Below are 27,856 nucleotides of genomic sequence, written 5' to 3' on the forward strand. Positions count from 1 at the left end.
AGCTGCACAGCCCCGGGTGGAAGAGAAGGAAAAGCGAAAGCCCAAGGGATTCAGCTGCAGGCAGGGGACTTTGGCTTCAGCCTTGGGTGGTGGGGCTTAGGCTTCGGCCTGGGAGGTGGGGCTCAGACTTTGGCCCCAGGCCCCAGCAAGTCTATCACCAGCCCTGGCGACTCCATTAAAACGGCATTGCGACCCACTTTGGGGTCTCAATGTACAATTTGAGAACCCCTGGCCTTGTGGATAGGGTACTCACCTAGGATGTAGGAGATGTCTAGCTCAATTCCCCACTCCTCCTGTGGGGGAGAAAGGATTTGAACAGGGATGAATCAACCAACTCTGTACTACAGAGTCATTCTAACTCTAGCCCACTTAATATTTAAATGAACATTTAATTAAAAATGGAACACCTTCAACAAGAAAAATGGAGGGAGACCCATATCGGAATATTTGTAGTCTTGTGGTAATTCCCCCTAGGCATGCCTACCAGACCAGGCTCCAGCATGCAATCTTCCCCCAGTTTGTGAATAGTTCTGTGGCTTAGGCAGGAGACAGGCATCTGAGTGCCTAGAACGAGGCCGCAGTGTGGGAGATAGGGACGTGTGAACGTGTCCAGAAGCAAAAACTTAGGTGCTGACTGACTTTAGGTGCCTAAAGGGTTAGGTGGCAGCCAAGCAGGAGTTTTGTGAATCTCAGTGATGTCTAAAAATGGGACTTAAGTTCCTTTGTGGATTGCCCCTAAAGCTACTAGTTAGAGGTTCCCATGGCTCACAGCCACCATGCATGGGTGTGGGGGTTTCATGTTTTCTAGCACTTGGCCAAAGATTTAAAAGGGATCAGTTCTTGCCACATGCAAAGGTGGCCTTGTGTACCTGAGATAGTTTATCACCTTGTTTTATTATCGCTTTTCTTCACAAGAGCTGGTTTTATAAGTTGTAATTAAAAAATTACAAGTGGGCAAGGAATTGACTTCAAGGAAATTCATTCATGAATCCATTTTAGCTGAGAAAAGACAAGAATGGATTATACTGATTTTACAAATATAGTTCATGAGGGCCGTCTCAAACATGGGGACAATGCTATCTTTAACTAGCAAATTTGAGTCTCGTCCCACTTATGCTAGCATTGGTGTTGGTGGAGCTAGGTAGACAGTCCTACAAGGGCAGGCTCTCGAGTGCTCAAGGCCTTATGTTTGTGTTTTTTTTTTTTTTAAAGACTCACCACCTCATTCCACCACTGTCTGGGTTCCCATCTCCTCTGCACAGACACTAGCCCCCTGGCTGCCTCCTCCATTCCCTTTGTATATTTGAGCCTTCACAGTTTCTGGTACCCATCCCTTGGGTACCCATGAGTCCCAACCAATGTGCTCCATTTAAAAGTAAAAATGTTGGCCCCACAAACTCAGCCTGGATTATTCATCCAGTTGCGTTCTTTCCTCCCCCTTTGCCTTTTCATGACTAGTAGGAAAGGTTCTGCAGGCAGAAATAGCCCCTTAGCCAGCTGTGCAACTCCCATTTGCCTTTAGTGGGTTTGCACAAGTGTAGCTAATTGAAATTGGTAAGATATTCTGTTGACGATGTGCAAGGAGGAATCAGATCCATCTCTGTCACTCTTTGCTGTGCTGGCTTTACAAGGATTTACAGGGAAAAAAAGAATTTAAATACATCTGATTGTAACTAAAGTAAGCAGTTTCTGAAGACACACAGAGAGCAGATCTGTTAACGGAGAAGACAGCACTTTTACTAAGTCAGTCTTTAGACTAGAACTGCATTTTAAGCACTATACAAATTATAATCTTTACTGCTCAAACTATATTGGAGTCTTTCCTCAGCCTGTTCAGCCTTCCTGGAGTGCCAAACAAAAATGCACCCTGAAGTGCACTACAAACTACTGCTTCTGTTTGGTTTGCCTCGATTTCTGTCAGCTGCTGATTGCCAGACCTGATTCTTTAAATCAGCTCCAGCTATGCCATCCCAGACATAATGGTAGGGAGCTACTGACTGCATCACAGATAAAAATATTTTCTAGATCATATTGGAGAGACAGCTTTGTCATATCTCTGTCGGAGCAGATAAAATTATTACTAATCAGTGCTAGGCTTCTCTTGGGGCCTCCTATGACAAAGGCAGACGACACTGAGGCATCCCCTACAAGGAAGCAAGAAGACGTGAGTTGTCAATCCAGGATCACATATACACCCCAGTTCTCCCAATTCCTCCGTTCTCCCAATTCCATCCAGTCATCCGATGAAGTGAGCTGTAGCTCATGAAAGCTCATGCTCAAATAAATTTGTTAGTCTCTAAGGTGCCACAAGTCCTCCTTTTCTTTTTGCAATTCCTTCTAGTTACACTTCTAGAGCAAGCAAGTGTGTAAGTACTAGAGATGCTATTGTCACGCTATCTGGAGTGACTCAGGAGCAAGAGTGCCAACCCCAGGGCAGACTGTTAAGAAGCAGGGCAACAACCTTAAACTGGTGGTATGTTCTATAATTAGAGTTCACCAACCCAGTCATAAACGTGAACTCCCAAAGCACTATAATAATCTTACCATGGAGCCACAGACAGTCCCCTTGGACATTCTTGTCTATCTTGCCACACAGGCAAGCTTGGCTATGTGATATGATCCCTTATACCAAAAATCACAACAATATTCAGGTTACTCCCAGTCCCAAAGGACCAGTCACTTACCCCTGATCAATTGTATCTGAGATCTCAAACCAAACCCAACACCTGTAGCTAGTCCTGTAATAAATTAAAGATTTTATTAACTAAGAGAAGAAATGTTATTTACAAGATTAAAGAAAGTAACACACACACACTCAAATAAGTATCACTCCTAACTTTCAACAGATAATAGAAACTTCTATCATAAATAGACTCTATATGTCCTTTGGGGCTAACCCAGCCAAAAACAGCCAAGGGGTCTTTTGCTTATGCTTGGCGATTCTTGCCCCTTTACAGTCCAAGCAGCAAAGAGAACCGAGTTTATCCTTGTCAGGGATTTTTATTCCCTTCACCTCAGAGCCCAAACTGATGGAATGAGTTCATATGCAGATCTCCCCTTCTTAGAGTGAGTGAGGAATGCAATCAACAAGGTCTCTGTCCTTTGATGCTACACAATGGCTCCTTTGTTTTCAATGGGCCTTTTTTTGTGCAGGGTGAGTACTTTCATTAATGCTTTTTTCCTGTTTGGTGAGTTACACAATTAGAGGTTTACAATGCAAACGTTTGCTATCGCTCTATAACATGGTATACAGATAAGTGAGAGTAATGCATGAAGCATCCTACAAGCCATTCATAAGGTCTAAATTCTTATCAACATTCTTATCAACTTAACATCTATTTTAACACAGGTAAGCCAGACAGTTTTCCAGCTATGCATCTGTCAGCGTTCAGTGAGGCCTGGGGCCTTGGCATGAGCTGGGACCTGGTCTGCCAGCATCACAGATATCAAGAGGAATCTTCATGTGGGAAGAAGAGAGGGATTTAAGATGGGTTTTTTAATATAACTATTACAGTAGCACTTAGGACCCGTAGCCCCATTGTGTTAGGCACTGCACAAACACAGAACAAGATGGTTTCTTTCCCAAAGAGCTCACAGTCTATGCAAAGTAGTGGAGAAAGAGAGGACTATGCCTAAAACAGACATAATTACCTCTTGGAAGACTAACCCTTTGAACAGGGTGGGGGAAGGGAAAGGAATAAAAGCTGTCTTCTCTCCTGAAAGGAGTTGGAAACATAGCATGTGGCAGCCATTTAGGGTGCAGGAGGGAGTGAATGGAAAGAACACAAGTGCCATTTGTGCTCCCTGGATAATTCACATTCCCGGGCACTCCTGGAAAGGTGGCTAGAGTGTGGGATAGAACCAGATTTAAATAAGAACAACCAGAGAATCTTGGAGGGAAGAAAGATGGATTTCTCAGCCACCCCGTGCAGAAGCTTTGCTGCCTGGGATCCCTAACCAACAATGGTAAAAACACCCCCAACATGCGTAACAGCAGCAGCTGCTATATTTTGCTACGGAAGGTCAGTGAAAGGGCTGAACTGGGAAATAAACAATTACCTGGGCAAAGCACCCGCGTGTTCCTCATGTTTGAAGTAGCACTCCAATTATGTTGGTAAAATCAGTATAATCTATTCTTGGTCTGTCTCCGCTACAATGGATTCATGAATATGTTGCTTCAAAACCAACTGGATGTGAGAAAGTCTAATTTTGTAAATCTAAAGACAATACACTGAGCCCAACAAACTGAGCACTGCATCAATAACTGCCGATGGATACTGGTATTGTTCAGAGAAGTTACTGAGACGTGGAAAAGGCTCCTGTGAATCAGGAAAATGTGCTGACATCATCGTTTTGTATAAATGTGTATGACCTGACAATACTAGATTAACACAGAACACATTCTGTAAAATCTTAATCTGGTGTAAACCAGTGTAGCTTCATTAGAGTCCGCAAAATAAACAAAAAGCTTTAGTCCTTTAGTAGAAATGCCGGGTATGTGAAAGGTAAAACTCATGCAGTTGGTGGAACTATGTCCATTTACACCAGAGGAGGACCTGGTCTCAATGGTACAGCATATTACAACATGTGCCAGACCTTCCCTTTTAAGAGTGTGCCTGAAGCATGATGTGTTACCAGTGAGGACAACATGCTAGAATGCAGCTGTTTGGTGACGGAATGATATGTTTACCAGGCATGAGGTACTTGCTGTACAATATAATGACTAAGAATGTTGGGTTCATATGTAATTCACCTGCTTGATGCGGTTTTATTAGTTTGTAAGGTACGGAGGAGCTCGGTGGCCTGTGCTCCTAATCAGAGGTGATTCCTACTACCCGAGCTTCTTAAAACAAAAACAAACAAAAGAAAAATCAGAGAAGGTCTTGCTATGTGAACACTTTCTGTACAAAAAATTCTTCAACTCTAAAAATCTCAAAGGTTAGGAAGTCTAGAAGAAACTCAACCCACCTAGTTCTTCATTCCCATTTAATCATTCACCATTCTCTCACTTGATTTATATTGCACAGCCCATTTTGCACCTTACAATTAAAAAAATGCAAGTAATGGTCAAAGTAACAAATTACTTTGTTGGGCCAAGCATCCTTTGTCAGTGTTACAAAACTGCACACATAGGGTACTCATTGTAAGAATGTTACTGCATTAATGGAACACTTAATGTTCCAGTAACCCCCATTTATCTAGCTATGTTTGCTAGGCTAGGATAATAATGACCACATAAAGTATGTAATGTCTATGGCCCTCATCCACAAAGGTACTTAGGTGCCTAAACCCAGATTTAGGCACCTAAATCCCAGTCTAGGCTTCATTGTAATCCATGAAACTCCTGCAGATTCTGGCAGACACCTATACTCACTTGGTGCCTACAGTGGTGGATTAGCCACTGGGCCAATGGGGCCTGTGCCCAGGGGCCCTGGCCAATTGGGGGGCCCTGGAAAAATGGTCACTCTGACCTTGCTCCCTGGCAGGAGCACCGGGCAGGTGGAGGAAGCCCCCACACCCCAACTCCGCTCCCCAGCAGGAATGCCAGGTGGGGATTGCAGGCGGAAGGTGTGGGGAGGGGCCCCCACTTGCTGTGGCCCAGGGCCCACAAACCCATAATCCACCTATAGGTGCCTACATTTTCAGGGTAAAAGTTCCCTCACCACCTAAGGTCTTGTCTGCATGGTGCAGCAATGTGGACAAGAAGGATATAAATTATAACATGCACCAATGTGAAAAGCACTATGAAGCCTGAGTAGACCCCGCTGGTGTACACTAAAAGTTCCCTAGATTGTGTTAATGGTGTGCATTGGTGTGCATTAGAACTCACACCCCTCTCATGCACCATGTAGATAAGTCCCAAGTTTCTGCTCCTGTGCCCGACCACCCCCGCGAACTCAATAAGTTCATGCTCTGGTGTCTGGATGCCTATATCCTTCCAAAGCCCCAGAGCAATCTGTGAACTGGGGAATGAATGCATTTGAGGCCCAATCTGTTAGGCTTGCTCAGAGGCTGCTGATCAGATCAGGTCCCATTCAAAATATAGCTGAAGGGGGAGTGGAGGGGGGGAGGAGCTGCTGCTGCTGCTGCCCATCTTATATCTTTTAGCTCAGTAATTAAAGCATTTATCTGGGATGTGGGCGACACCGGTTGAATCCCCCCATCTTTACCAGAGGGGGAGAAAGGATTTGAGCAGAGAGTCTCTGTGAGAGGGTGTTCACCCCACACCAATCCTGAAAGGATTAATGAAGTGCAGAGAGGACCAATTAGTATGATAGGTCCCACCTGAGAGGATTAGGATGAAGCTCACCTGAGCAGGAATGGGCTGGGCTAGTATAAAGCCAGGAAGCTGTCACAAGAAAGTTATAGTGAGCATGTGTGTAGCCCCTTTCTCTGTGCATTAGAGAGGGACGGCAGGAATGCAGGCGAAGAGTCTGACCCTTGGAGCCTGGCCCTGAGGGAGGGGTGTACACTGAAGCAAGAAGGCTGGAGAAGAGAGCCTGTGAGAGATGAGTAGGCAGCAGGCTGGGGAGTGAACAGAGAGAGGATGTAGGTGCATGCTCTAACATTGGGTTAAAAGTTATAAGGTGTGTGGCACTACCTCCTCCACTGACTGTTTTGTGTGAAGTGACCTGGGCGCCTAACTCGTTCCTGTGAGAAACCACCTAGGTGCCTACGGTGCTTGATTCTAAGAGACAGGTTCCCACTTCTTGCTTGCCCAGTAGAGAGAGAGACCTTCCTGCAGCTGGGACTTAAGTGCTGACCTATGAGGGAGAGGTGGGGAGAGGCAAGCACCCATTCCCCCTCTTCTCCCCCCCCCCCCACCCCACACCGGGGTTGAGTATCTCCTATGGGCTAGTTTAGGCATCTCAACTAAGATGCCTATTTCTCCTCATCAATTGCATGGGGATCCTAGGTGCCTAAGTCAGCCTGTGTGGATTGCAGTGTTACATCTGTGACCTTTCTAGGTTCCTAAAGGTTAGTCTCTGACACACTGTTGCAATGCCTTAGTCCTTTTTTTGTGGGTGTAGGCCTACAGCTGTAATGTTAATGACCATTTCTCTCTTCTCCCCCAGTCCTCTCTTAGCAAAAAGACCACACCACTTCAATTACTAAGTGGAAAAAGTAAATTACTTTCATGTTGATAACTGAGAAAAATCACAAGCACCATGAGACAAGGATTGTCTCCACAGATCATGGGAGCTGTGCTGTGAGGCATCATTCAGTCGGCATGATGACTTTGCAAGAACTACTAGCACCTGAGTTTGCTATTAAATACACTCATGCTGAATGATCTGCACTCAGCTAGTTCTCCTCCAAATGACAACCTTGGCTAATTTTTCTCTGCCAATCTGAATCCATTTTTCTATTTCTCTTTATTTTTCATTACTGCTCCCTTTTCTCATGGGCATTAACTGTTCCACTCAGAACCCGCCAGGTCTCCCTGCATCATTGCTGTGGATTTTACTGTGATAAAAACTGCAGCAACATATCTCCAGCATGCAGTAATTTAGGAGTGACCTGGAAGGGGGCTACCACTACACAACAATGTTTCAGAGTCCTTCAGATTGAGGTCTTCAATCCATGAAGACAGAGGCTCCATCCTTGCACTCTAGGCAATGAAAGGCTATGTCCCCTGCTTCTTGTCCGAAAACACTAACTCCTCCCACAAAAGAAAAGCAAGTCAAGAATTGTGAGTTAAAATCAGTTTTTTCTCATTAGCATTCCCCACTGATATCGTCAAGCTGTCTAGAATGGCTCACAGCAATGAGTGCCAATTTCAGGTGAGACTGTTAAAAAATCGGGGCACAGACTCCAAACTGGCTGAGAGTTCTGTACTTACATTTTTTCAACCAAGTAACAAGTGCAATCTCCTCAGGCATGACTACAGCCTTAGATTGGACTGTCTGTGACTCCATGTTATCTTGCCACCAAGATGTTTTCTTACATCAAAAATCATAAGAATAGTCCAGTTACTCCCAGTCCCAAGGGACCAGGCAATTGCATCCTAGATATCTCCCCAAAGACAGTACTTGTAGTTAGTCCTGTAATAAACTACAGATTTATTAACTCAGAAAAGAAATGTTATTTACAAGGTTAAGGCAGGTGAGCATACACACCCAAATGAGTCAGTCTTGGGTTTCAAAGATGATAGAAGCTGCTGTAATATGCACACTTAATATATCCATTAGGGCTAACGCAAGCTACAAAGCTGGGGATGTCTTGCTTACACTTAGAAGTCTGACCCTCTCCCTGAAGTCCAAGGAACATAGGCCTAATTTCTTCTTGACAAGGATTTTTATTCCTTTCCCCCAGAGTTCAAGCTGTGATGCAACAAGTATTTGTGTGTCTTTTTTCTTCTTTGGGGGGGAAGCAATCAGCCAAGTCTTTTGTCCACTGATGTTTTACAGCAGTTAGTCTGGTGTTTATGGGCTTCTTTCTGTTGGGCAGGAGATGACCCCTCTTGTGGTAAACTAGTATTTCACACTTGGTGTAATGTTTCTTGCCTGACTCTAAGGGTTGAGTTTGATCAAATATTTTTATAGCTACAGAACAAACATTTTAATATTACCTTAGAACAGTGGTTCTCAAACTAGGTCCCGCTGCTTGTTCAGGGAAAGCCCCTGGCAGGCCGGGACGGTTTGTTTACCTGCTGTGTCTGCAGGTTCAACAGATCATGGCTCCCACTGGCCGCAGTTTGCTGCTCCAGGCCAATGGGGGCTGCAGGAAGGGCGGACAGCACATACCTCGGCCCACCCTGCTTCCTGCAGCCTCCATTGGCCGGGAGCCGCGATCAGCCAAACTCGCAGATGCGGCAGGTAAACAAACCGGCCCGGCCCTCCAGGGGCTTTCCCTGAGCAAGCGGCAGCCCTAGTTTGAGAACCACTGCCTTAGAACATGACACAGATATTATAAGTAAGATTAATGCATGCAACAATTTAGAAGCATTTCATAAAGTCTAAATACTAACCACACTTTATAAGCCTAATATCTATTTTAACAATACTAACGCTCAGGCGAGCCAAACTGGTTTTCAGCTTTACATTTGTCCACGTTCAGTGAGGCCTAGGGACCTTGGCATGAGCTGGCACCAGGTCTGCCAGCATCACAGATGTGTTTGCTGGAATGGGATAAGTTGGTCCAAAAAAATAGAGGTGAAGTCTTGAGCTGTATGAGTGAATAGGTATCCCACATTGCCCAACACCATTTAAAAATTAGTTATACTTACTAGGCATTCTTATAAAGACATTTTGGTAGGGGGTAGCAATTTATTTTAAAGGGACAAACATGTAAATATATGAGAATACAGTACCACTAGAGCCAGACAACATTTTCAGATCAATAATTTATTTGCCAAAACCTGTAGTTTTGGATTGACTGAAACAATCCACTGATTTGACTCAAATCTGCTGAATAATTGTGGAAGAAAATATTTTCAGGCTAGAGTCACAAAAGGACTTTCCTCCTGGTTTGTGAATGGTGTGTGAGGATGGGGTAGGTGATTTGCCAAAAATAAAAAATGAATTCAGATTGAATTGTTTTGAGAATTACCAGTGAACCAAAAGTCAGTCTTCTAGCTCTAATCATTACTCAATCATAGGGTAATTAAACTACAACCTTACCACAGTCTAAAAGTAGCAATATATGAGGTAATTGGTTACTCTTTGAATGATCAGATAATTTGGAATATTACAGAATGATTTCCAAGAGCATCTAATTACTGTGGGTCTAATCCTGCTAGCGTTTTGCATGCAGAACTCCTGTGGAAGTTTGACACTTTGGAATCCAGATTGGTTTTTTGGAGCTGGGATTATATAATGTTTATACATTGGTTACATGACTATATGCACTTTTAGGAATAAAAACGTAGCATTTTATTTTAAAATAAAATGATTTAATTACTGATACATAATATGTGCATCAAAGTTCTGAAGAAAGTGTAGGATAATTTAAGATTTGGACTGTTTGACTAATAGCAAAAAAGAAAAGGTGGACATTTTATAACATTAAAATTCCCATGAAAAATAAAGTTTTGAAATATTTCACCTAGTTCTATTCATGTTAAACTTCCAGTGAGGGAGATTTTTACATATTCATGAGCCCTGTGCAGCAACATACATTTTATCTCCATAGGTTTCAAATATTGAGATTTTTTTGTGAACTTTCTGTAGAAAATACCCAACTATGGTCTCATAGTCATGGAATTGCTGACATGGGCACAATGGCTGAGTGGCAGCTACAATAGTCTTGAGATCTTAAGTAGCAACCTCCTTTAAAATACTAACTTAGAAAAATAAGTGATCAGAATCTTATACCCCGCAGTTTTCCTGTGAAGTATGAAGATATTTATAGAAAAGAACCAGCTGTCAAATAGAAATTTAAATTTGCCATCTAATTAGCCATCATGACATAGGGCTTCTGTCAACAGTACAACATAAGCCCAGGTTAGTAGAACTTGAGTTAGCAGACCCTGGGTTTGCGCACCTACACATTTGTAACCCAAGACTAGGAATTGTTGAACCCTGGGTCCCAGCCTAGGGCTCCAGGATCTACCCTCCATTAGGTGGGCCCCAGTCCAACCACCCATATCCCAGACTTTGTGTTCATATTGCAGTGTGGGGGAAAACTTGACTGTCCACTAAACCTTACTGTCTGGAGGACAAAACATTGGTCCATGGGATTGGGGGAATACTTCTAGGCAGACTTCCAGAGGACAAGTCCAGTGCAGCTGCATCTACACTGCAAAGGACTATGGCTTGAACCCTGGGTCCTGGCTTGGGTCCTCCGCCCCTGTGGGGTCCTGGGACCCTATGTCCTAACCCTAGGTTAGCATAATTTGTGTGTAAAGAGAAGGTGGGGTTAGTCTTGAGCCTGAGTTCAAACCCTGGTCTTACACTGCAGTGTAAACATACCCAGGGACTGATCCAGAGCCCAGTGAAGTGAGTAGGAAGCCTGCCCATTGACTTCAATGGGCAATCAGGTCCACACAGTATAGATATGTCAAATTCTGCTGGGTTTATACCAGTGTAATTCTGAAGTACAACTTCACTGAAACCAGTGGATGTATGACTCTTTCACTGGTATGAATGAGAGCAGAATTTCTCTGCAGTGATATTTGAAGGGAATTGTATGATATATACACTTAGTACTTTCCTGACATAACCTTAATTTTGCAGATATTTTGATCAGCTTTATAAATTCCCTTTAACGCCAGGATGTTTGAAAAGTAAAAAATACATATGTTAAGCCATTAAATAACCCTAAATACTATAGTATGGCAGTACTTTGTCAGTATTACACTGCTGTAATTTGGACTCATTTGTGTTGTCTTAGCAAAAGTAACTGCTAGAATAAACAATGTGTCAAAAACCTTCATTTGAGAACACTGATATATCTCTTGACAACTTTTAATCACACGTCTGCATATGATACACCTTTGGTTCTGTCGGGAATTTCCCTAGGTTTTTTGAAAGCTCTTTAGAACTATTTCGGTCTGATTCTTCTGACAACTGTTCTGAAGAGGTGGAGTACCCATCTGTAATCTTACTGTCTGTTTTTAGTGTGGTATAAAAATGTTGGTTGCTTGCTCAAGGTCTGTGAGGTCTGATTCTTTAAGACAAGAAAGAAGGCTCCATCAGCAGCTCAACAGCTCTAGACAAGGCAAAATCAATACATTAAGATGTGCATCTGTGAACACATGGTGCAGCCAGAATGGAATAAGTTTACTGAAATAATTGCTAATGTAACTCTCTCCTCTCCATTAAACTCGGTTTAGTTTGAAAATGAGTCTTGGGAGAATTTTTGTAGGCATTATATATAGAAACAGTTGAGACCCAGCTGGCTTTTTGCTAACAGCATACTCTTTCTTTTTTAGTGCAATAATCCTAGAACCTTCCATTTCAGAAGGCATTGGGTATCCCAGAGTTAAACTCTTACCGTAACAAATCTAAATATCTGCACCTGTGGAGTTTTTATGAACATTTCCAACCCTGAGGCATCCAGGCTCTACAGAAGCTATGCTTTTTAACAGCAGAACCAATTGCATTTCTCCAACATTTGTAGAAACATGTGGCACTTCTTTTGCTTGGTAGTGGCAGAAGATACAATCTCGTTCCCGGAAGCATCCTATCTTCTCCTAAACTAGGAGATGTAATTTAGTGGGCTCCTTTTTAATTTGGAATTCGGGGGGTTTATGGGGAAATCTGAGTCTGGACCCTGACTGTCACTGATATGACATCAGCAGTCTTCTTATTCTCTTCTGTTTATAAACCATCTGGAGCATTCATGAAACATAGAAGGCCACATTCTCCACTGGTTTAAATGGGCCTTTTATACCAGCAGATTTTGACTCAGTTAATTCAGTAAATTATAGCATATTTATATAGTGTAACTAAAAGTGGATTCAAAACAATGCATGATCATTTAGTCCCCAATCCTACAGAGACTTGCATGCACTTTGGCTAGTTCCACAGACTTCAGTGGAACTACTCGGTGTGTAATGTTGTGTGTACATACGTCTTTGCAGTGTCAGGGTCTTGTTGCCCACATGTAATATCTAAATAAAACTGCTTGTGCTTCCCTGCTACTTCCAATCCTTACCTAAATTATGTCAATTGTAGCTTTCTACAGTTCTACCTATTATTGCAGTTTGAAGCCAGCCTCCTTGCTAGGAGCAGTTAGACTCCTATTTTGTTATCAGCTAGGTACAATTAGAGTTACATTACATCAGTTGTGTGCATTCAACTGAGTTCAGATTTCCTTTTGATTGCTGTAGGCAGGATTTAAATTTTGCCTAAAGAATTGACTTATGGTGATAAAATTCATGACCTTAAATAACCCAAACTGCCTCATACCACACTTTTCTAACAGTACATAATCACTTTATGGATTTTAGGCAGGGATTATTGTCTTTGGGTTTCTATTTCTGATCATTTTAATGTTACTTTTGTATCTTCATAGAAACTTCTGTTTTTACAAGTTTATTGTATTCGTGATTGACCAAACAGGAATTGGCTGTTGCTTAAGTACTGAAATAAGCACAACTTAAAAAAATCAATATAAACTGATTTTGTTCAGCCAGAGCAATCCTGCCCCCTTTTTTGCTTAGATTTGACTGAGTCATAATTGACTGACTCAAAATAAGCCTGATTTAAACCCAAATAAGATTGTCCACATAGCCTTTTACACTGGTTTAAAATCACATTTAGGTAGGCTGGTGCAACTCTCATGTAAACAAGCCCTTAGGCTCCCTCAGACTCAGGGGGCTAAACTGAGATGTGATTTGGTTCATTAGCAGGCCACCTTAAAGCTATTACTTACCTCACTCTGCTGATGACTAAGAGCATCAGTACTGATATAGGCTACATGGCTAGAAGCTAAGCTTTAAGGAAGGGCTACTTTAAGTGGGTTGTTCCCATCCTACTTTAACTTACACCTTCTATCTCCTCAGCATGCAAGTTACACCAATTCAGACACCAGTTGTAGGATAATTACTATCTCTAAGGGATCCCTACCTTAGACCACATTTCTGAATTTAGCCCATTGTAGGCATAAAATCATAAAGTGTAGGACTGGAAGGGACCTCAAGAGGTCATCTAGTCCAGTCCCCTACACTCAAGGCAGGATTAAGTATTGTCTAGAATGTAGATAATATGTAGTTTGCATGTAGAATGCAAACAATAAATGAGGCTTTAAAAGTGCTTAGCTATTTTTAAGTTAAACTAGTGCAACTTTCTTGTGTAGAAAAGACAAGTCTAGAAGGAGTTTCTTGCAGTAGCCAAGCACATGGGGGAAGGTGGTGTAGTTTATGTGAGGAGGGGACTGGAAGAAATTGTAAGTTGCATCGGTTTGGATGGCTTGTGCCCAGTTTCTGAATCTGGGCCACTGTGTAACCACAAAGTCTGTTTTCCATGCTGGTACTGAGATAAACAGATCATAAAGAGAAAGTGATGGAGGCTATAATTTACAGCAGGGAGTACATATGCACCAAGCATAATAGAAAGGAATCTTGCCAGCTCTTCAAAATGTATCAGCTGTTTGTTTTTTGGTTTTAACCAAAGACTGGTATCTGTAATTATGAAAAAGTTTAACATGATGAGCTGTGTCCTCCACAGGGTAGTATTAAATGCTGCCTTTTGTTTTCTTCCACAGTAAAACCAACAGTTATTGATGTTGACATTTATGTTAACAGCATTGGCCCAGTGTCATCAATAAATATGGTAAGTGTCTTGTTAACAATGATTTTATCTAGACTGCTTGTCTTGGCATCAATACTTGGTTTCGAAGGGGCAGGGGGGAAAGAGAAATGTCACTAGGTTAAGATGTTTTGATTGAGAGCAGTGAGAAATATATCAGCAGATATAGTTCTACTTTTCAGACAATTCTTTTGTCATTCCTGGGAGAAATAAACCAACTCCGCAGTATCATGCGGAGTGCTGCCTGGCATAAAATGCTGTTATATATTGAATGATAAAATTATGATGTTCAGAAAGACATATGGAACAAACCATTTTCAGGGAAATGTTGCAAGTGGCACTTAAATATCATTTAGGAAATTAAAATTAAATTGATTTTTATGTAGAAGAATTTCTGTTTATCTTAAAAATAAGCCAGGTATTGACAATATGTCCCTGTATAGAAATATATATGTAAGGTTTGGCTTTATAAGTGTTGGGTTAACTCTGGACCAAAATCAGTATGAACTAGATCAGTGCGTTTACATGAGTTTATCAGATCTCCAGTGTTGTACTATAAATCAATGAGAATAGTGTCCTTCAGTTTTCCCCTTGAGCTTTAGCGGGAAAAGGTCATCTTTAGTTGTACTGTGGACATGAGCCAAGGGATGCAGAACTGTCAGAAGGCATGTGAGACACTGATGTGTCTGATACCACTGGTTTATGCTGGACCTAATCATAGAAATAAAACTCTCTTCTAGCTCACTGTTAACAGATGGCTTAACATACAGGAAAGGGCTCAGTTTTTGCAGTGACAAATGCATGCTATAAATTGTTTCTTTATCTTGATGTTGACATAGTTATGTAGGCTTGGATTGCTTTTGCGTGCACAACTTTCAGCTTCAATTCATGGATTTCAAACACTCTCCATTGTGTGGAAGGATGACATTTGTCCTAATGTGGTTCAGGAATGGGGGGGGGGGGAGGGGATTTGCTAATATTTTGATCTGATCAAGTCTAATCTCCTACTTTCTTCAGGGCAGACACATGGAATGCCATCATGTGCTCAAAACCTAGCCAACTCTGGTGGGCACAACTGTAATATAAACATTCAACAAGTGTAATTCTTCTAGCTTACTGGGGGGAGGGGGGGCTGAGTTTCAAAACCATTGTTCTGAGTTTGAATGCCAATGCCTTTTTTCAATGACTTGGATTTTTAAAATATACATTAACACAGGACACTCAGTGCAAATGAGAGATTTGGCAAGTGAAGATGGAACAAATAATCAGTACTGGGAACATCTCATAGTGTCACATTCTGTGAGTGTGAAACATTTAGTTATATTTCTTCAGTTGAAGCACAGAATGTGAAACAATAGAGGCATCTGTGTTCTTAAATTGGTAATTATCTTACCCTCCAACTACAATTCAGAGGGATGTATCTACAGGAGGATCTCTTCTGCATGCATTCCTCTGGCTCACATTACTACAGTATATCTTGTGTGTGTGCCCTGCACAAGAGGAATGAGAGAAGGTAACTACTGACCTATTAGGTTAGGAAGGTTTATCTAGTTCTTCCTTGTTCCTTGAACTGACTTGTAAATCCTGCTCTGAGCTGCTAAAGATGCAGATGGATTAATTACATTTTATAGGAACTGTCCAAGCTAAGGGGATCAGAGAACCCACTTCAAGTGAGTCAGCAGTACTTTGAAGTCAATTTCTCAGTTATCAATAGAAAATTTTACTGTGGTCAGTGAGTGAGAGATGAAAGCCAAAAATATAAAACTTGGGTGCCTAAAGTTAGTGTTCTAAAGCCATAGGTAGGCACTTAACCATTCTTATGTTTTTATATTCTATACTGGGTCATATCAATGGTCCATCTAGCCCAGTATCCTAGATTCCATCTGCTTCAGTATCTCAAGCATGAGCTCACCAACAGGTGGTGGAAAGGAGTTAACCGGCTTTTTCTCTTCCAACCATAGCTCTTAGTTGCTTTTTATTTAACCTGCACCACTCTGAGGTTAAATTGTATATTGCTATCTTAGAGCTCAAACACCACTCATGTATACCAAGTTTCAGCTGTAATTTAATCCTGTAGATAAAATCTAGGGGGTAAAACCCTCTTCCTTAAATTAGAAAGCAATCTGAGCAATAGTTGTTCAATTGAATATTTGAGCAAATTCTGTAGATCAAGTTTCGTTAGAAGTACATACCTTTGTCCTGCTTATGATAAAACATAAATATTGTCATAAATATAAAGGGAAGGCTAACCACCTTTAAATCCCTCCTGGCCAGAGGAAACCCTTTAACCTATAAAGGGTTAAGAAACTAGGATAACCTCACTGGCACCTGACCAAAATGACCAATGAGGAGACAAGATACTTTCAAAAGCTGGGAAGAGGGAGAACATCAAAGGGTCTCTGTCTGGGTGAGGCTTTTGCCAGGGACAGAACAGGAATGGAGTCTTAGAACTTAGTAAGTAAGCTAGCTAGATATGCGTTACATTTATGATTTCTTCAAATGGCTGAGAAAATAAGTTGTGCTGAATAGAATGAATATTCCTGTCTTTTTGTAACCTAAGGTTTTGCCTAGAGGGATTCTGTTTTGAATCTAATTACCCTGTAAGGTATTTACCATCCTGATCTTACAGAGGTGATCCTTTTTTCTTTTTACTGCTTCTATTAAAATGTTTTCAAGAACTGAATGCTTTTCTTTGTTCTAAGATCCAAGGGCTTGGGTCTGTGGTCACCTATGCAAATTGGTGTGGATTTTTACCAAACCTTCCCCTAGAAGTAGGGTGCAAGGGTTGGGAGGATTTTTTGGGGAAAAGATGTTTCCAAACAACGCTTTCCCAGGAACCCAGAGAAACGTTTGGTGGTGGCAGTGGAAAACCAAGGGCAAAGGGTAACATAGCTTGTACCTTGGGGAAGTTTTAACCTAAGCTGGTAAAAGTAAGCTTAGGAGGCTTTCATGCAGGTCCCCACATTTGTACCCCAGACTTCAAAGTGGGGAAGGAACCTTGACAAATATAAATGCTAATTCCTTTTTCCCTCACATGGAGAAATAACGAGGAAACCACTGATGAAAGATGACTACTACAGACAGTATGAAATGAATTGAACTTGGATAGCTGCATCCATGATAGGAAAGTGAATCTACTCAACCCAGGGCTGTCTCACCAGGGATCCCCTTAAGGAATCTTTCCTGGGGGGAGAGTTTGTCCTCTGACTTTGAAAGATACCCAGAGACATACCTGGATGTGTCAGGCGGTCAGGGCAATATGCACGGAGGCTTTGTGCCCCCAGCAGCCCAACCCTTCATTCACTGCACTACCAATGCTTCCCCAACTGGCCCCAGGATCTCCATTAAAGTATCTGAGGATACCCACAATGGACGGGGCCATGGTGAAAAGGTAAGACAGCTCCAGGCTGTGCTCCTTTCTTAAATCTTCATGAGGGGTGATCATCCCTCTGGCTCTACTACCATTAAAATGGGGCTAGTCCTTTTCTGCCCACAGAGCATGGATTAGAGTTTGGGAACTAAACAAAAGCATTCTATCTAAATTTCCTGACCATAACATGAACTAATAAAATTGAAGCTTTAGAATATTTCTGATTGCAATCCTGCATTTTTGGCACTGCTTTCTCAATGTAAGCATGAAAAACCAACCAGCAAGATCCATTTTTATATATTACCCCTTTGATGTGAGTTATAAACCATCTAGGTAGGCTTGGAATGGGTAGGGGTTAACTATGTAATTAGTGGTCTGATGTGTGCCCCCAAACTCCTGGGTAGTAGTTTCTCTCTAGTGGAACTTGAGTAACCTATCTCAATCCTATCCAGTCCTGAAAATGTTCAAGGACTTTCTTCTGCAGGAAGTCTAACTAGAGTGACCAGATCCCTCAATTTTATAGGGACAGCCTTGATTATGGGGGCCTTTCTTATATAGGCACCTATTACCCCCGCAACCCCAGTCCCAATTTTTCACACTGACCCTCTGGTCACCCTAAGTCTAACTGGTATGGTATTAAACTGGGCCAGTAGCTAACCTTCCATTTTGGGCTGCAGTTTGAGTAGTCTACTGTATTTATTGCATCTGCATGCAATGCAGCCAAAAAGCAGCTCCCAGGACAGTCATTTAAATAGTAAGCAAGATTGATGTATTGTGGCTGAAAACAGGCATAGTTAGGAGCCAGATAGTGATTAGCCTTGTCTGAGTGCAGTGTTGGGAAGGTAGTCTTCCCTTTGTGCCCTTGCACAGGAGGAAATTGGTATAGCACACTACTGCAGTCTTTGTGCTCTCCTGACTGTAAGGTTGCTCCAGACTAGTGCCAAGAGCAGCAGTATCCTCTCTAAAAAGTTTTTGTGGGTCAGCTACAGGCCAAGTCCTTCTGTTTGTCTACTAATCCCCAGCTATTCTCCCGTGGGTCTGTCAACATGGCTTCTATTTTATAGATACAGATGTCTGTGTAATATATAAAAATATGGACCATATAAAGAGTGCCCCTGTTAACACCTGGTCTTGGACCTGTCTCCTGCCCTTAAAACTACAAAGGAAGAGGTTCCACTCAGGGGTTACTACAATGTCAAGCTGTAGTGAGTGGAGCCCTCATGGAGGGGATCATGACCACCTTTCTACTTGCAGATCATTGGCCCCACAGAGGGTCCTATCAGACTTGGGTCAGTGCCATAGAGGTGACTTTCCCCATTCTATGAAGGCAGTGGGATCTGTGTCCAGGGGCCCTCAGCAAGAAGGATCCTTGAGGTGCAATCTGGACAGAGCTAATATTAAATAGCGCAGGAATTACTGAGCACAGTCAAAACAGAAAGGAGTTGAGGATAGATGGAAAATCAATCTAATGGAGTGATGCAGGAAGTTTGTCCAGGTGGCTTCAAAAATCTTTTTTCCAGCAGTAGAAGGGTTACATAAAGTGACAGAAGTAACCAGTGCTACACAAAAGCAATTTGAAATGTAGAATCTCCACACCCATCTAAAATCTTTAGGGCAGCATTTTTTTTAAAAAAGTCAATTTTTATAAATGTCATACTGGGAAAAAATGGAACATGAACTGTGATCTTTAAAATATGTATCAGCTGGCTGCCTAAGGAACTGCCACAAGGCATTTAATGTAAAACCACATTAGAACTTTCCAAGTGATTATTATATCCCTTAACTTTATCCTATCTTTTTATACAGAAGTTACAGGAACCTATCACTGGCCACTTCACAGTGAAATCTCATTACAGAATCTGACTTGCGAGATGTGGTATTGATGTCTCACAGGAACTTTTTCAACTTTACTGTTTAAGAGCATTGCTATGTCTTAATAAAAAAAGAGTTTTTAGAAGACCCCCCTCCTAGTGAAGCAAGCTAACTTTCATTAACATTCAGGAGTTGGACCATTCCTGTTAATTTTTTTCCTCTTCAATGTTTCAAAGTATAGTTTTCAAATTCCAGATCACAATTTTAATACCTTAAAATATTTGGTCATTTTTAGTGCTACATTTTAAAAATTATGCAGATGCATGGATTTTCTGAGCATCAAGTCCCATTCTTTTCAGTAACCGCATAGGGCAGGTATAGTCAATAGGCAGACCATAGGGCAAAATCCAGACTGCCAGATGCTTTTGAGTGGACCCTGAAATCTTTTTATTTACATATTTTTATAGTCTTTGGAGTCTGGACCTTGACTGTAGCTTGAGCAAGAAATTTGGACCGTGACACAATAGTCTACCCCTAGCATAGGGTCATAAGCTGCTTTATATGTGTTAAAGCTTAACATGGCACCACACGGTGCATTTTCTGCAGATATGACCTAGACTTGTGCCTGATTTAGAAACAGAGAAAATTGACGTTGAGACATAATTCAGGAAACATACTTGAATGTATTTGTTCCTCAATATCTTCCTCTTCAAGAAGCTCAGTAAGGCAGAAAAACACAATACCACCCTATAGGCAACTCAATCCCTATAAAACCAAATCAGGTCTGTATACACAGAGTGGACATGCCTAATTTTGGTTAGTATCTGAGATTGGATGAGGTCACAGCCCGAGATGAGAAAAGACTGTAGCTCTACCTCTCTGTGGCCGTAGTGCCCAAAATCTTATTTCAGTGCAGCTGCATGTAAAAAAGAGTGTTTGAGAATGTGAGGAACCTATACTTATCTAGTCATAGTGATTGCTTATCCGTTGGATAAATGCTCATACATTTATTCTCATACAATTTGAAAATGTATGTAGTGTTCTTTTGGACTTTTTATCACCACCTTCTTTGTCCACTGTCTAGTCTGCTTCCTCATATTTTTATGTATGCTCTTTCCTCTTTGTTCACTGTTCAGTTTTATAGAAAAAAGCCACTCCTTTACACATGTATGCCCTTTAATGTATTGATAGACTTCTTTGAACTGCAATTTCAAAGTCCCCACATGCTCACTTTTCTTCTCCAGCCACCCTAGGTATTTTTTTAAAGATGTCTGAAATACACTTGCCTCTCAAATACTATCTGTGGCTTGTAATAAAGTCTGAACTTCTAATTGCATGTTTAGTCTCTACACCTGTTTACTCAAAGTAAATATACCATTGAAGCATTTGCAACTATGGAAACATCTGTCCAATGTAATGTACTAAGGCAAACCTCTTGTCAAATAAAATTGCAATTACAGCTGTATTCCACCCCACACCTCTACTGAGGTTTTTTAAATATATTACACATTTCTTTATCATCTATCATAGTGCAGAGCAACTGCACAGACAGGTTACCCATGGACACCTGCTTGCTTTCTCTTCAGAAATGATTAACAGGTCTAAATCAGAGAACCTATTAAAAGAACCTAAACCTATATAGCTCACTATATGTTCCATTCTATGCATCTGATGAAGTGGGGTGTAGCTCATGAAAGCTTATGCTCTAATAAATTTGTTAGTCTCTAAGGTGCCACAAGTATTCCTGTTCTTTTAGCAGCTACAGACTAACATGGCTGCTACTCTGAAACCTAAACATGTTAATAAGCTTAACAGAATTCACCTCAACCCTAACATGGATTCTGGCAGGGCCAGTTTTTTCCAAAACTGCTCTAAGAAATGGGGCCCTCCAGGGACTACAGATACTATCCATTTGCTGGATCAGGAAGAAGGTACTGAGCCAGTTTAAAACTAGGCTATTTATCCAAAAATCCTTTGTCTCTTGGTCCCTGGAGAATCCACTTTGAAATAGTACATGCAAACCTCACCCGGGGGTTGGCTTCAAAGTACATAAGCATTCCCTTCCTCCTAGAGAGTGCATACAATGCCACAAGCATAATTGTGTTTTTAATGCAATGTACCCCAAAGGTATTAACCTTAATTCACTAAAATTCATTTTAATTCCATAAGGTTGGTTCAGGATATTACAGCAATCTGTCTATCACAGCTTCTTTTAGATACAACTTCTACAGCAGAACTGCACTGTCAGTCATTATCCTGCAGCTTGGAGTGTCATTTCCTCTGCAGCTGTTTCCCTCAGTTTCTTCCCCTCACAATAACTATGGGGGCAGGGGAGGGGGGGAGACTGGTTGGTTGGTTTTACTTAATGAATTCAGATCATGAAAAATGCTGGAGGGCTTGTTCTTAAACTTGATGTATAGTTCATCAAATTTTCAAGTTTCTGTTCTGGACCTCAGTCCAGCAAAATATTGCAAGTCTGTTTAATTTTAAATGAGTAGTCCTACTGAGTTTAATGGGATGAAGATGCTTGGTATATCCCTAAGCATTTTGCTGGGTTGTGGGCTAGCCCACATGTTCTAGGGTTTGATCCTGAGCTCATGGACTGGACCCATCTCCTAGCTGTCAAACCTTCTTTATCTGATTCTTTTGTTAAATGCAGAAAGTCAAATATCTATCTGTGGTGTTTAGATGTTGATTGTAATTATTAGAATTGGAAGCACTGGCTGTTGGGAATCGGACAGGACAGGAAGGAGGCGTTGAAGAGGCTGAGGGAGAGCTACCAAGGGTGCAGCTGCAGCTTGGAAAAGAGGTTTCCACTTTAAAAAATAAAGTTCAGTTGAAGTTCGTTAGTACCTTGCCTGGCTACTACAACACTATCAAGCCTTCTTACAACTACACTACCCCCCTGCTGAAGTGAAAAAACAGAGTACCCAGAAGTCACCTCCTACAGGACAGGCCCAACAAAGAAAACAGAACACCACTAGCCATCACCTTCAGCACCCAGCTAAAACCTCTCCAATGCATTATCAAAGATTTACAACCTATCCTGAAAAATGATCCCTCACTCTCACAGATCTTGGGAGACAGACCAGTGCTCACTTACAGATGGCCCCCCAGCCTGAAGCAAATACTCTCCAGCAACCACACACAAAAAACACTAACCCAGGAACCTATCCTTGCAACAAAGCCCAATGCCAACTCTGTCCATATATTTATTCAAGTGACACCATCATAGGACCTAATCACATCCATGGCATCAGGGGCTCATTCTCCTGCACATTTACCAATGTGATATATGCCATCATGTCCCAACAGTGCCTCTGCCATGTACATTGGCCAAAATGGACAATCTCTATGCAAAAGAATAAATGGACACAAGCCTGACATCAGGAATCGTAACATTCAAAAACCAGTAGGAGAACACTTCAACCTCTCTGGTTCCTCAGTAACAGACTTAAAGGTGGCAATTTTGCAACAGAAAAGCTTCAAAAAACAGACTCCAACAAGAAACTGCTGAGCTTGAATTAATATGCAAACTAGATACCATTAACTTGGGTTTGAATAGAGATTGGGAGTGGCTGGGTCATTACACATATTGAATCTGTTTCCCCATGTTAGGTATCCTCACACCTTCTTGTCAACTGTCTAAATGGGCCATCTTGATTATCACTACAAATGTGTTTTTTCTGCCTGCTGATAATAGCTCACCTTAATAAATTAACCTCTTACAGTTTGTATGCAACTTCCACCTTTCTGTGTGTGTGTAATCTTCTTTACTATATATTCCATTCTAGACATCCGATGAAGTGAGCTGTAGCTCATGAAAGCTTATGCTCTAATAAATTTGTTAGACTCTAAGGTGCCACAAGTACTCCTGTTTTTGAAAAAAGTCAAATGTGTGTTCAATTGCTTAGTTTTGCATAAATAACTTTTAATGACACACAATTAAAAGAACCCACAGACTGCACAATCTCAACAGACATGGGCACTACAGAAATAGCTGAGGTAGAATCAGGATCAAAGGTTAGTTTCTTCATACTTAAGCAATGCCTGTGTAAGAACAAGAAAGGGTGTGTCCTTCTCATCTAGTGAATGCCAATTAAATCCACTCTCTCCTCTCACCTACAGCTTGTGGATCATTTCCTTAATTGAGAAAACTATATGATAAAAATTGCTGCATGGTGTGTTATGCTACTATGCTTTTTCCATTGGGTAAATTCTGAGTCTCCTTGCCTAGATCACTTTGATTCCTGGCTGTCCACAAACTCCTCAAATTTGTTTTATATCTTGCATCAAGCTTTCCCAGTGCGTTCAAAAAAAGAACCTTGATTATTGGATGCACTGCACATTTTAGGTGTTCATATTCAAGCTTTTTGGGTATAAGACCATTCAGTAGTGGACTTCCGTTACCAAACTACTAGCCTCCATTGTAATGTAACAATCCTCCTTAACAATATTTGGCAATTAAACTATTAACAACATTGTCTAGTGTTGGTCACACCAACTTAAATCTAAAGTAACTCTAATGGAGTCAACAGAGTCCCTCTGGGTTTACAACAGTGCAATTGATGGAACACTTGAGTAGAATATAGTCCCAAACCTTCAAATGAATAACAGAATATTCTGTTTTTTATAGTATGTTCTGTTGCTAGGGGAGTCAGTTCCATTTACCAGCTACTCAAAAAAATCAAAACAATACTCTTCATTTTTTTTTTCGACCTCAAATGAAAGCAAACCACAAGGATCGGGGTGCCCTTTATACTTTCTGTATGACAGAATGTCACCCACCTAATCAGGCAACTTTTCATTTAGTCTCTCATAGCTCCATATCAAAACTGGAAGAACTATTTCTTTCATATTTCAAACTTTTAGTTAACACAGTGTCCCTTGAGTCACAAGTGCTCAGTCAGTGTTATTCTGGTACAAATCAACTAGTTCTCCTGGGTGATTCTATTGAATTAAGGAATATAACAAATGCTTTTTCCCTGCAAGCTTAAAAATCTACAGAATATCAGGGATTTCCATTTCTGCAAAGGCATTGACATATACAGACTCCACCATGCTTTCGCTAAAAGTCAGACGTGTATCATTACAAATGAGCATTACAGTTATTTATTACTTCCTCAGATTTGGAGAGGAGCCTTCCAGACTATGAAAGTTGCTGATAAAGAACCTGGAAATTGTATGTTTTCAAAGGGCCATTTTCCTCTTACTGCTGCCAATTCTGGAACTGCTAGACCTGCCTGTCCCCATCTATTTGAGTGGCTTCTTTCTTGTGACTACACTTTGAAGGCAGAAGCAGTTCTGCTGTATATAATACTAGTATATCCTGGATCCCCTGGCCTCCCCACAAAACCTAGGTCTCTGCTGGATCCCTCTGTCTCCTTGCCTTGTTATAACATTTCAAACCCTTTCTACCTGACTTGAGACTAGAGGGTAGCTGGTGAGGGTAGACCTTTGTGGAGTTTCCATTAGATTTCCATGGTATTTCTGTGGGAATGGGCAATTTCACCCAGGAGGTTTGGCATGAATCTAAATGATTTTGGATAAACCACCCTTGCATTATAATGGAGCAGAATTTAGAGGCTTCCTCCACCAATAAAATAAAATCTCTTGCAAACTATAAGCATCTATGGTGAAATGTTCACATCTCTGAAAAAGCAAAATCTAACAGATGTAAAGAGAGGGCTCCTGATATGAACTGTCTGATGGACAACCTGCTGGAAATCTTAGTGACCTGCCCTGCCTCTGATGGGGAGGAGACTACTCCCATGGCAGCCTGAAAAAGCAGCCTTGACTGATTTTTTTCCCCCTTGCTCCCCGTGACACAGCATGCTTCTAATATGCTAAGCTAAATGTACAGTCATTCTGAGATACTTCCATTCGGGTGCTTCCCAACATTGAGACTGCTATTCACCTTTGACTCTAGATCTGAAAAGGGGGAGGACTTGACTCAATTGTTGCTAAGTATTGAGCCTATTTATAGCAGTTGTATAGGCAGGAGAAAAGTTACATGCCTTTGAGCTACACCTCCTCGTCCCTTCCCTTATCATGAAATGCTCTTAAAATTCAACTGGGGTGGCTGTTTAGTTTTCAGAGCTTTACTTCACTCTCTCTTTAGAGAAGAGCAGGGATCTTTGTAACCTTCTAATCCTATTTTTATAAGTTAAAATCATTAGATACTTATAATGATGCAAAGTCATACTGCTGTTAATCATTCTCACATTTCTATTTGGCTATGCACACAGCTGACATGCTGGGCTGGGCAAGGTCTATATGAAGTATTTAAAAACCTGCTGTCTCTACCTTCAATCTCTGTCAGTAACTGTGATCTAGTGAATCTTAGATGTGATCACCACTTACAATCCACCTGGGCTATTTCACAGACACTCAGGGTTTACCTTTCCCATTGTGTAGCTGTTAAACATTTGCTATTGGATGTTGGTCTCCAAATAGTGGCCATACCGTCACTCATGTAATCAGCTAGTGGCAGGATTCACATTATGCCTGTGAGACCTTCCTCGTTTTCATGTTCTTAAACTCAGACTAAGGCCCTCATTTTCTGAAAGAACCCCGTTTAGCCAGGGAAGTCTCCCTCAGACGAATGTCATGAGGTTGGATCTTCGGAGTCATTCTGCAAATTTTGCAAAGAGGGTGGGATTTTTCACTAGTGTTGAAAGGACTAGGTAGCCAACTCCCTTAGAGTAGCTCTTTTTACCAAGAAAACCTTATGTCTCCAACTGTGGTTTCAGGGGTAGCTCTTCTACAGATGGATTGAGGCACAAGACTACTAAGTGACTTTCCCCCCTTTAGTTAGGTAGTGAGTAACTGAGACTACAAACAAAGGAGGAACTTCCAGGGTTCCAGACTTTACTGGCTCTGATGGTTACATCAGAATTTCACTCTTAAATTTTTCCATCATTCCTGTAACAGTAGCTAGTAGAGTCAATGGATACTGACCTCTGTCATGTAATAAAGTATTAATCTTTTGCAATCCCAGTCTATGGAGGGTGACTGAGGCCAATAAATTCTCTAGCTTGCTTCTTATCCAGCAAACTCAAAGGGTAATCAAACATCTCTCTGTCTAACAATGTCAGTCATTTAATTTTATTGCTTTTGACGCCTGGAACAGAGAGCACTGAGCTATCAGCAGGTCTTCTGAACTGCAAATGGAAATGAAAGTTTTCCTCCTGCATTACTAATTGGCTTCAGTCTTGGTCTTCGTTTCTCTGGATGAAATTGTCATTTGATCACATGCTTGCTAAACATCTGGCCATCTTTAAGGCAAAGTAGTTTCAATTTCCCTAAATTGGGCTTCATGCATTATGCAAACATTAGTTCATTAGAAACTGAGATGAGCCATCAAGCTATATTGTTTGGTCAGAATACTGTAGCTTATGTCTTTCCTTTCAGTGTTAGTTTAAAATCAGGCCCAACAATGTAGAATGAATTCAGTCCACTCAATCATTTTTTATTTGTGACTCAGCTAGGGTGCAGTACCCAAGTAGGGTACAGTAGGTGATTTTGGCTTTGCTCAGAACTTATGCATATACCTAATGCAATGTTTAAAAAAGAGCATTATCCATAAAAGGCCACATGAATTTCCAAGGAAGTTAATAGAATTATGCCATGGATACATTTTGAGACATTTTCCTAAAACATTCCATACTGAAAGATAAGCAATTAAAAACAAAAACCAGTCATATTTAGTGTGACCAAATGTGAAAAACTGGAATGGGGTAGGGGGTAATAGGAGCTTATATAAGAGTGACCCAAAAATCAAGGCTGTCCCTATAAAATCGGGACATCTGGTCACTCTAGTCATATTCCCCATTGTCTTCACCTTGTGTGTTCATTTATACCACTGCCAGGAGAGGGGAGGAGATATAAAATGCTACTAAACTGGAAAGGAATGATCAGCATTCACGCTGGTGTAAATGACTGCACGAGGTACAGGGCAACAATGAGTCTGACCACTGTCTGAGATACTTACAGTATCGACTGTACTCGTATTACTGTTCATTCCACTGTGAAGGTAAACTTTGGACCCAGATGTTTAGCAGGTGAAAATTGACATAGCTCTATTGACTTCAATGGAACCATGCTGATTTACACCAGCTGAGAATCTGGCTCTTTCCTAAAGATTTGTCCTAAATGCTCCTTTGTAATTGTTCCTAAATTGAAGTGTCATCACTTTGTCTTCTCTTTCATACAATGTTAATGACCTTTTTTGGCCGACCTCTATACAGAGTAAAGGAATAGATAAGAACTTTCTGGTTGAGCAAACCTGAAAGTTGCTAAGTCTATCTTCATTATTTTCTCTGCAATATGTTCCCTAATCCTCTGGTGTATGACACGGTATTTATGTAAATATGGCTGATTATTTCTTTGCCATCAGGACAGTTCTTTCAGAACAATAAGAAGAGAGGGAAAGCCAAAACAAATGTAGAAACTCTGAGGTCTCACTAAAGAAACTAGA

General features: G+C 41.2%; 1 protein-coding gene across 1 annotated transcript in view; it reads left to right on the forward strand.

The window, feature by feature from the left end:
* Positions 1-27,856, forward strand: part of GABRG3 (gamma-aminobutyric acid type A receptor subunit gamma3) — a 529,026-nt gene that overhangs the window by 14,574 nt on the left and 486,596 nt on the right. Inside the window, exon 3 of the mRNA XM_073353127.1 lies at positions 14,152-14,219. Coding sequence (XP_073209228.1) covers positions 14,152-14,219 — 68 coding nt within the window. The remainder of the gene's footprint in view (positions 1-14,151; positions 14,220-27,856) is intronic.

Source organism: Lepidochelys kempii, chromosome 1 (assembly GCF_965140285.1).
Source record: "Lepidochelys kempii isolate rLepKem1 chromosome 1, rLepKem1.hap1, whole genome shotgun sequence".
Classification (NCBI taxonomy): Eukaryota; Metazoa; Chordata; order Testudines; family Cheloniidae; genus Lepidochelys; species Lepidochelys kempii.